Source organism: Chelonia mydas, chromosome 3 (genome assembly GCF_015237465.2).
Source record: "Chelonia mydas isolate rCheMyd1 chromosome 3, rCheMyd1.pri.v2, whole genome shotgun sequence".
Lineage (NCBI taxonomy): Eukaryota > Metazoa > Chordata > Testudines > Cheloniidae > Chelonia > Chelonia mydas.
This window is the reverse complement of record NC_057851.1, coordinates 110,229,407-110,239,966: the sequence shown is the minus strand read 5'-3', so window position 1 is coordinate 110,239,966 and position 10,560 is coordinate 110,229,407. Positions and strand designations below refer to the sequence as shown.

Here is a 10,560-nt window from a genome sequence, read left to right as displayed (position 1 = left end):
AGATGACAGAATAAGAAGCAATGCTCTCAAGTTGCAGTGTGGGAGGTCTAGGTTGGATATTAGGAAACACTATTTCACTAGGAGGGTGGTGAAGCACTGGAATGGGTTACCTAGGGAGGTGGTGGAATCTCCATCCCTAGAGGTTTTTAAGGCCCGGCTTGTCAAAGCCCTGGCTGGGATGATTTAGTTGGTGTTGGTCCTGCTTTGAGCAGGCGATTGGACTAGATGACCTCCTGAGGTCTCTTCCAACCCTAATATTCTATTATTCTATGAAAAGGAATAAGCTATCATGGTATAAGGCACGTTTATACTAGTATAACTATTTCAGTGGGAAAAAAATCATACCCAATTGAAATAGTTATACCAGTGCAAGCACAGGCCGGGTGTTAAGAGATATCCCAGAAAGCTCTATCAGAAAGTTGAGTTTACCATCCTTACTCCATGCTAACAGCTTCTCAAAGGCCAAGCTTTCTGCTGGGTGAGATTCAGAAGGGGGTTAAGAATCAAAAAGTTCTGAGCTTCAACCAAGCACAGTAAGAAACTGAAAAATGAAAACATTCGAAAGTGTCTTGTAGGGAACAACCCTGAATTGGCAGGGAGCTGGACTGGATGATTAAACAGCTTTGTGTTTTCCAGCTACACTTTGGATTTCCCAGACTTTCATGTATTGCTCACTCAGTACGAGATTGTCACAAGCTCCGTAGTCTGGGTTCTGAGCTGTTTTGAAAACCTGGCCATAAGTGTCACAAGGTGAGCTGCTGGGTGCTGAGCTCTTCAGAAAATACAGACCCGCTTTTTTACCTTGGTTCAAATTTTTAATGGGTGACTGAATATAAAATGAACCTCCCCCCCCAAAAGCCTGGGAGACCTTTCCACCAAGCTAATCTCTGCCCATATTAGTTATTAGAACCAAACAAGTTGAAAGCCTTTAATTAATAAGAGTAAAACCACTGTAGATGGAATGTTTCATTTTATTTAAGAAAGTCCTGCAGGAAAACACAAGAGCAAAATTTCTTATCTTCCAATTTCACTTCTGTCTTAAAAATGATAGCATAGTTGTAGAATATTGGCAGATCTAAGCAGGCTTGACATAACAGCAGCATTAAACACGATTGAAAAGGTTCTGTCATACAGTGTCATCAACAGTTGTAATACTATCAAGATGTTTGTATTTGGATTGATATTTTTCTGTTTTTTCACATGTGCTTTGCAGTGTCAGAGGCTCTTTGTTGGATGGAATTTTCAACAGAGTCATTTCCATACAATCGATGAACAATTTACAGGCTCATTTTCTTTTTGATGTGTTAATATATTAATTTCCAGAGTCAAAGAATGGAAAAAAGAGAACAGTTTTTGTTTTTTGACAGTTCATTTTGTGTTCTCTCTTTTAACCACCACCATATAATATAAGATCTTGCTCACACACTGGTTTAATTAAACTGGTTCGGTTAAACAAGTCGAAACCTGTCCGTGGTTCCACTTATTTCAGTTTAAAAGGAACTTTGGTTTAGCTTAAGTCAACTGGGAATAGGTTTAAGCTAAGCCGAAATGTGTGTCCATACATAGCTTTGTGCCAACGTAACTATACTCCTTTAAAAACTAATTGAAGTCACACCAGTACAACTTTTCCCTGTAGACAAGGCCTTAGTTTTGTGTAGATTAAACCTCTTCCTAATAAATTTAAACTAAACCAAAGTAAATCTGGTTTAGACCAAAATAAGAGAATAGCTCAAATAAATTGTTTATGAATGACCACATATATGGCATTTGACACCAGTTAAAAGCCATCATATTTTTACTGCTAGGGAGGTGCTCTGTTGCAGTGGTTGTGGGGAAAGGGGAACATGCTTGCATATGTGTGCAGGAATTAGATGGCTTTGTAAGGAAATTATTAAAGAGCTTTATCTTAAGACAACATGCTGGCTTCCTAAAGGTCCCCTGACTGCTTACTTAACTCTCCAGTAAAGCATCTGCATTGTAAACAGAATGACAAGTAAACTGTTAGCTGCTAGACTTTGTATTGCATTTTATTGGAAAAATGTGACTCCTCCTCCTATGGAATTGTGATATAGTAAAATATGGACTGTCCTTGTAATGAAAAGCTTTCAGATCAATACATGAACAAGAGAAATGCCCAAAAGAGGTTGGATGTTTAGAAATATGCTCACCCTTTTTAGTGTAAGAGGAGGTGGGCTCCCCAGCCAGGAAGCCAGAATTTTTAGCCAGGTCCTTTGAATATTAAACAGATCCTGAAGAAGTGCTGTATGATGTAGTATGTTAACATTTCATTGTAACTTTGCCTTAGTAAATGATTTCAAAATGAGACTGTCCACACACATAGTCTTGCATGCGTTTAACAAAATCAGTTTAAAACGACAACTTCAGTTAAGCTGGAGCACCTGTCTGTGAAGACAAACCCAAAGTCAGTATTGTGGTTTACTCTATGGGACCCTCCCACCTTGCAGGGTCCTGGAGCCTGGGCTTCAGCCCAAGCCTGAATATCAAAACTGCAATTAAACAGCCCCTTGGCCCGAATCCAGGTGAGCTGGCATGGGTCAGCCATGGGTTATTAATTGTAGTGTAGACATACCCTCTATTTGCTTCACTAGGGGCAGCAATGATGGGAGCACTAGCATAGACAGGGAACCTGCATTTTCATTGTCATGCCACCTAACTGTCCAGAGCACATGTAGATGACACCAGTTAGACCATTGTGGGTGCCGTGTCTGCCCTAGATTTCCCCTAATGGGGGCTTGCACCAGTTGCAGCAAAGGAACAAAGTTTAGAGACAATGTCTAGGTTAGACAAGGCCTCCGAGTATCTTGGTCAAGCAGAAGTAGTACTAACATATGTGAAGATATCCTCTTCCACTGCAAAAGATAATGCAGCTCTTGGGCAGGGGATCTTTGACTGGTGTACATCAAGCAATGTACAAACTGCTTAGTCTTCCACCCACTCTCTGCTAACCTCTCTGCTGCCTAGCTCTGCTGAAACCCCCAAAGGGAAGATAACTGTGCAAGTGACAATCAAAAGATATCAGGATGAGGAGGTTCTTTCCAATTCAGGGAAAGAGTCGCTCCCTAATGGGGAGAGGAAACTGAAGCGATAAAAGCAACTGAAGGGCTATTGTGCATATCCCCTGGAACAATCAACCAGGCTCATCAATAATAGCAGTTGTCAGATTCACAGAGCTTGATTGCTTGCTGCTATTACTGGATGCAGCCGCTGCAATTACGAGTGCTAAGAAGGCATATGGGTATAAACAGCCAGATCCACAGGTACGCTTAAGAGGACAAAGATAAGCTGTGTATAATAGACAGAGAGAAGCAGCATATTGTGGGCTTTACAGTGTTGCTTTACAGTCAGCATTTTAGTAATTTCTTTCCTTAGTTGTCCCATGCTCACATGACCACCATAATGTCGTCCAGTGGCTTTCGTGTCAAATCAGGCACGGTGGCGTCTTTGCTGGGGTACCCAACAGGGAGCAGCAAGAGTAACTTCTCGTTTGTTGGGCGTTGGAGCAACACCCTGAGGCGAGGGCCACAGTTCAGAGGTGTAGAGGTCACTGTGACCAGACCGACATTCTAGAACGAGACAGACAAACAGAGGCAAGGTGCAGTTTAAACTGAACGAAATAAAATTCAGTCCTCCGAGTTTGTAGCTGACCTTCCATGCCCATCTTCCTACTGTACAGTCCAAACATGCTCACATGCTTCAAACCTTTAAAGCTCATCTCTAACATATTTGTAGCCTTACCAGGAGCAAAAGAGATTTCCTACCCTACTTAAAATAAAACACACTAGGCTGCTGGGCAAATGGCACATTCCGCTCCCCCGCACCTCGCCACCACTGATATTCAGAGGCCAATTCTCACTCCAGCCCCTGCACATGGTTCCAGCAGCCTAGAGGGCAGTGAAGGAGTCAAAAGGAACTCCTCCACTGTGGGAGTAGCATAGGCTAGCATAAGCAGTCCTATGCAGCCTATTGCCTCGCAGGCCTCAAGGTAGATGAGTCTGGGAAGGGACCTAACCTTAGTACTCAGTGTTGCGGGGATTCTGAGCTAAGGCAGCTATGAGGAGGTTGCTGGAAGTTAGATCAATCCTGTGGGCTGCTCAAACTTACATCCGGGGCTTTTTCAGTTCCTGCAGCAGCCCAGAATCCAGAGGGCACAAAGGTGACTTAAAGCTTTTCCCCTTTCCCCAGGGGTTGCACCTTTAGTGCCGTGCCTCTCAGGAGGTGCCAAACAGGATTAGCCTGTCATCTTCTATGAAAATGTTGGGGGGTGTGGGTGGAATAGGAGGTGGTTGTTTTTAAAAACCCAGAGCCATTCATTAAACCCATTCACTTATTCCCCAGTCCTCCCATATAAAATCCCACAAGGAAATGAAGCATTACGCCAAACACTCAGATCAGATACTAGACATGACATGAGCATACAGCTCTCATTGATTCAATGGTAGTTCTGCATGTGGATTTAAGCAGAACGTGGCCCAGTGCTTAATTGGTTAAGCATTCTGGGAGTGCTTTAGAATGAAAGGGCATATACTAAGTTTAAAGGAGAGCCAGTTTTATGACATTTTCACAGGTTGCAGCTCCTGTTGAAATAGTTTGTCTAGTGCTCTGAAGAGGCAGAGTGCTAGCTGAAGTAGTGCTAAGTATTGTGGAGTCATAGGGCTGGCTCTCTTCTGAAAGAGTATAAAATAATTTCTAGAAGCTGGGCCAGTGTCAGACTTGCCACTGGGCCAACGGGGTTCATGCCAGGGGTGCCATCCAACTGGGAGGCCCTGGAGAAAATCCACTGCTGGGTGGTGGAAGTCCAGAGCCCCAGTCGCTGGGCGGAGGGGCAGGGGAAACCCCCGCAACCTGACCCTGCTCCATGGCCACAGTGTCAGGCAGGGGGATCTTGTGCCCCAACCCCGCTCCCCGCCAGCAGCACCAGGCGGGGTGGGGGAAGCCCCTCCCAGTGGCCCCTGACCCCGTCCCCAGCAGAAGCCCCCAGGCAAGGGAAGCCCCAGCACCCCCCACCTGAAAGAAGCCATGGGGCAGCAAGGGAAGCCCCGCACTCAGCCCCCCTGCTGTGGCCCTGGGACTGGAGGAGCTCTCACTCCCCGCTGAGCCCTGGGCTGTGGTGCCAGAATGGAGAGTCTCCAGTCTTGGGGCTGCAGTGGGGCGGGGGTGGGGGGGAGGCAAAAAGGAGCAAAATGGGTTTCGGGGCTGCAGTAAGGGAGGGGAATGGAGGGGATCCTGGGTGGAATAGGAGTGGGCCCCGGGGAAGAGGCAGAAAGGGTTGGGGCTGTGGCCAGGGCTACAGGCAAAAGGGGTGCAAAGGGGCCCCTACTTGCTCTGGCCCAGGGCCCCAGGAAACTTTAATCTGCCTCTGAGCTTGACAAGGGACCCTGAGGAGCAGGGCCACTCTCGAGCTGGCAGGGAGCATCGAGAGTCAGGCTGGATGAGGCATTGGCTAAGGTGGTACTGGAGATAATCTGGAGCCTGATTACACCCACTTATTCTGACTGGGAAAGGGAGCAAGGTGTGCAATACAAGTCTCTGTGGCTGGGGACGATGGCTGACAGACTAACTCTAGAGACACCTAGAGTAACTTAAGAGCAGGATGTCTGTGAGTAGAGGAGAGCACCATGCCATTTGGGGACATAAAATGCAGGTTCTGCCCTTTTTCCTTTAGCACATCCTCATTGCACCCCCTTTGTACGCAGTTACATGGAGGGGGAGTGGAGAATCACATAGGGTATGTCTACACTGCAATGTAAGACCAGGGTTAGCAAGATTCAGATCAGTTGACCTGTGTTCAAGAAGCCAGGGCCTGAGCATCTACACTGATTCTTAATCCTACGTTAAGAATTTTCTAACCTGGGGCTCCGGCTTCCACAGTGCAGCATGCAGCCCCGAGTCAAACCGACCAGATCCCAGACTCCTAGCACTCTCCCGAAAAGTGATAGCTCTGGCCCTTTGACTGGTGCACTGTGGGAAAACTGTACTGCCCACCCTGCATGTTACAGGAAGTTATAGGTAGCCAACACAGCCTGCCAACCAACATGGAGGAGACTTCAGAAGTTTTCTTGATTGTACTTTCACTCCTGTGTCAGGAAACAGGCAGAACTTCCATGAGGCACTAGTGGACATTTTGGCAATGTTTTCTGATCCACCAAAGGTGTGTGACAGAGCTTTGGATGGAGCAGGAAGAGGAGGAGGAAGAGCAACCTGGCATGGCAGGCTCACACTAGCTGGTGCTGCTTGTTACACTCCGTATAGGCACTGATGCCCCCTACAAAGATTGGTGTATCTGGTGCTGGGCCACAAGCACAGGCTGGTGGGATCACATTGTCATAGGGACCTGGGATGACAGCAGTGGGTTTCTTTGCATGAAGAAGCTACATTTCTGGAGCTTTGTGAGCAGCTTGCCCCAACTCTTCGACCTAAAAGCATGAGAGCACCTTTGCCAGTTCAGAAGCAGGTTGCTGTCAGCAGTCTGGGGTAGCCAGCTTCCAACCAGAACGTGGTCAAGCAGTTTGGTGTTGGAAAGTTGACAGTGGGTACAGTAGTGGCAGAGGTTTCTGAGGCAGTCAGGCATTGGGTTAACTCCAAGATGGCGGGCATACAAAGCTATTCCTGGGGTAATTGCTGGCTTTGAGAGAATGGGGTTTCCAAACTGTGCCAGGGCCATTGATGGGAGTCGTGTGTCCATAGTTTACCCTCCTCAAGGACCTCATGAGTACATAAAGTGCAAAGGGGACTACTCCATTGTTATGCAGGCCCTCGTGGACCACAGAGATCACTTTATGAATGTCAATGTAGGCTGCATTGGGAAAGTTCACAATGTCAGGGTTTCTTACCAATCAGGAGTCTACATTCATGGACAGGCTGGGACACTATTCCCACCAAATGACATGGTCATAAATGTAGTTACTGTCCCTACCATTATTTTGGGGAACCCTATGTGCCCACTTTTGCCTTGGCATATGAAACATGCTCTGATTTCAGAGGTCCTGACAAAAGATGGTTTAATTATACGATGAGCAGATGTAGAATGGTTGTTTGAATGTGCTTTTGGCAGATTGAGATCCCACTGGAGATGTCTACAGACATGTTTAGATGCCAGTGTCATCGGTGCTGTCTGCATTACTGTACCATACTGTGCTCTTCACAATCTTTGTGGAGCCAGAGGTGAGCCATTTCCCCCTGAATGGACCTATGACCGTGAGGGGCTGCTGAATCAGTGCCCTCAGCCAGAAAATGCACCTACCACAGTTGGCGCGGGTGAATCCAGGCATTATAAGTCAGGGATGCTTTGTGCTCCCACTTTATGGACTTGCCTGGCCCCATGGAAGAGGGGGAATAGTACTCTATGAATGTGCTTTTGCAGTGGGAGGTATGGGGCTAATTGCTTTGGGGTGGGTTCAGTGCTTGGGGGCTTGATTGCCATGCAAGGTACTTATTAATGACATGACCACTTATGAAATGGGGGTGGAGGATGAGTCGCAATATGTATTCATATAAGAAAGTGATTGAAGAGTGGATTGCTGTACCTAACTGTATAGAGGAATAGTGTTTGTTTATTAATTCCTAATTGTTCCCAGTCATGTGTTTAGCTTTATTATTTCAATTCATGATTGTATGATGAGGTGCAGTGATAGCAATAAACTTTGATGAGATAAAAGGCTTTATTTATAAATGTGTCAGAACAGTACAACAGTCACCCATTGCCATGCAGGCGACTTCCCATACAACATCCAAACCGTTACAAAAGAACATTTCCAAAAAACCAGGAACTGTGTAGCAAGTGCCTGGTCCCGCGCTGAAACACTGTCCTCTAGCTGTGCAGAAAGCCTCAGCCTTCCTCCTGCCTCTTGGCGTCCTTTTTCTCCAGTCTTAAGTCCCTCTGTTTCTGGTACTGGCCTTGCTTGTTGAACCATAAATTCATCATGGAAATGCTTTCTCTTGGAACAAAGTCCAGAAGGCACACTGGGGCCAGGCCTGAACTACACCGTCAGGGGTCAAACTCTGGAGGTACAGCAGCCGGTAGAGGGCAAGGGGCCTGAAACAGGGGGCCTGAAACTGGACAAGACAGTGTCACTGTCTCAAATAGCTCAGGGGAGGAGCACAGAATTAATTCTTGTAACATTTTAGGTCCTTGAAATTCCACATTTCAAAACTGAACTGCAATATATTGTGAAGGGGATGTTTCATTTCCCTGGACACGGCCTGGTGAAAGTAATGCAGAGACAATGGTAAGTTAAAAATTCTAACCTGTTTTTGTTTTACAAAAATTGCAGAACTACTTATGGTGGGGTAAGGAGGCAGTCTGTGACCTTACTACAAAAACCTGTTTCTGTCATTTCAAGCCTTTCACATTTTGGAGGCCGTAACTGTTCTTGCGGCGGCATATTGGCAAAGCTGATGGTAGGAAACCTGCAGCGTATGCAGCTGGAGTATTCCAATATAACTGAGCAGCACATCTATGAGTGGACACGGCTGGATTTCCAATTAAGCACAGTAGACACATGCCTGGGGAGCCAGCATTCATGGGGGCCTAAAAGTTAAGTGCATTAAAAGTTTCATTTTTTATGGAAAACACGAAGGTCAGCTGTAGGCAGGGGTGGGGGTGCTGAAGATGCTGTGCCTAGGGGCACGTAAGGTGTAAATCGCCCTGTGAGTAGAGTGGTCTAATTATCTACCAAAGTGGCCTTGGAAAATACGCCCTTCCCCACAACCGGACTACCTATCTGGGGTTCCGGCTCACAGCTATCAGCACCTGGGATTGGGTCAGAATTCATGAGGAAATCAACAGGCTGCATTAGCTTCCACAGGGCTTACCCTGTTATGGCTGCATAAGAACACACAGAACTCCATAGCCTTCCTCCTCCCCACGCTCACATTTCTTGGCAAAAATTCAAACCCCAGTCAGACTTGGGATAGATGATTGTCACTTATGGACTTCCTCTAACTGAAATGGACTAGTTTTGAAAATGGATCACGTTTTCCCAAACACACACATACACAGTTTCCAGGACGGTCTATAGGCCATTGATTGATTACAGAGCAGTAAACAAAGGCATGGCAATATAATGTTATTTTTAAGAAACAGGAGTGGCCATAGCAAAAATCGGTGTCTTTCCAATAAAAATACTTTTTAGAGCTGTTCTTTACTGTTTGCATTTCCTGGTTGCCATTTGGAACTCCACATGAGGGGGAGGGGTGCGCCAAGGCACTGTGATACAATCTGCCATTAGCAGCTACAATGAGCTTCTCAGAACTTTTGCATTGATCTATATAGTGGAAACCCCTCCCATTACCGTAGCAATAAATATTAAATTGGAGCCAGAAACTTACCAGGCTCAGGGGCGGCTTCTGTCCCTTCCATGTCTGCTGCTGTTCCTTGAGGGGGCATCAAACAGCTCCTCAGAGTATGGACCCAGAAGTTGCCACTGATCCTGTTCCAAAGTGTGCTCTGGGACCCGCCTCAGCAACAGAGTGACTTCATGGTCCTCACTCAGTGTCTGCTGGCTCCCATCACTCCCCATGCTAGATTCTGCAGCTGGCAGGGCACATCTGAGCTGACCAGGCCATTATGCACCACAGTTTACTCTGCCAGGCCAACACCTCATAAAACAGGCAGGGTGCCAGTGAGTTGCCTGAGGTGTGGATCTGATCCCTGGTCTTCTGTCATTTGCTCTTGAGCTGCTTAATCCGCTCCCTGCACTGGTCACCAGTTCAGTAAATTGGCAAAGCTGCCCGTTTCTTTGCAGTTTGCTGGTATGCATGGTCACTCTTGGTACTTTTACTAAAGTTTTACCACAGTTTTGCTGGCCTCGCACCAGAGATTCACCAAAGCTGGCTGTGCTTCCATCACCATGAAGCAGCGCACTTTGAAAGAGGCTTGTTCTGTTCAGTCTCCATTGCAAACACAGAAGGCTCCCAGATGGTGTTTGCAGCTCAGTGAAGACAATGGAAGGGTTAACACTGACTCACTGAGCTGCTGCTGTGCACCAAGAGGAATGGCTTCCGTTTTCAATTGAGTTAATTGGAGATTCTGAGGATAGAGGATAAAGGCAGTTGTCCCATGAGATTGTTGGATACTTTTGGCAGTCTCCTCAAGACCTGAGTTAAGTGGGGCTGCATCTACCCTGCAAAACAATAGGGCTTGAACCATGGGTCACGGCCTGTCATAGGCTCAGACCCTCCACCCTTGCTGGGCCCTAGGTCCGACCCAGAGACTGAGAGATTTGTGTGTAGACAGAAGGGGTTTTTGGCTCAAGCCTGAGTCTGAGCCTGGCTTACATTGCAGTATAGACATACAGTACCCATACACAGTTGCAGAGGAGCAACAAACCAGGGTTACAATTAAATCTCGTGCACTGCTCCCTCCTCAGATTTCCTGCTGTGACGATTTTCCTTCAGAACGAAGGGTTCGGAAAAATTTAGACTAAAAGAGAAGAGTCTGGTAATGCATTGGCTTGCTGTTATTGTGCTCCATTAATGATTTAACAGTTTAAAAAATTCACTATTTAAACATTTTTGTATACATTAGACATAAGGACTAGA

General features: G+C 46.4%; 1 protein-coding gene across 1 annotated transcript in view; it reads right to left on the bottom strand.

Moving 5' to 3' along the window:
• Nucleotides 1–953: 953 nt before the first annotated feature.
• The window catches only part of IYD (iodotyrosine deiodinase), a 30,579-nt gene continuing 20,972 nt past the window's right edge, over nucleotides 954–10,560 (bottom strand). Inside the window, exon 5 of the mRNA XM_037894975.2 lies at nucleotides 954–3,584. Coding sequence (XP_037750903.1) covers nucleotides 3,402–3,584 — 183 coding nt within the window. The 3' untranslated portion in view covers nucleotides 954–3,401. The remainder of the gene's footprint in view (nucleotides 3,585–10,560) is intronic.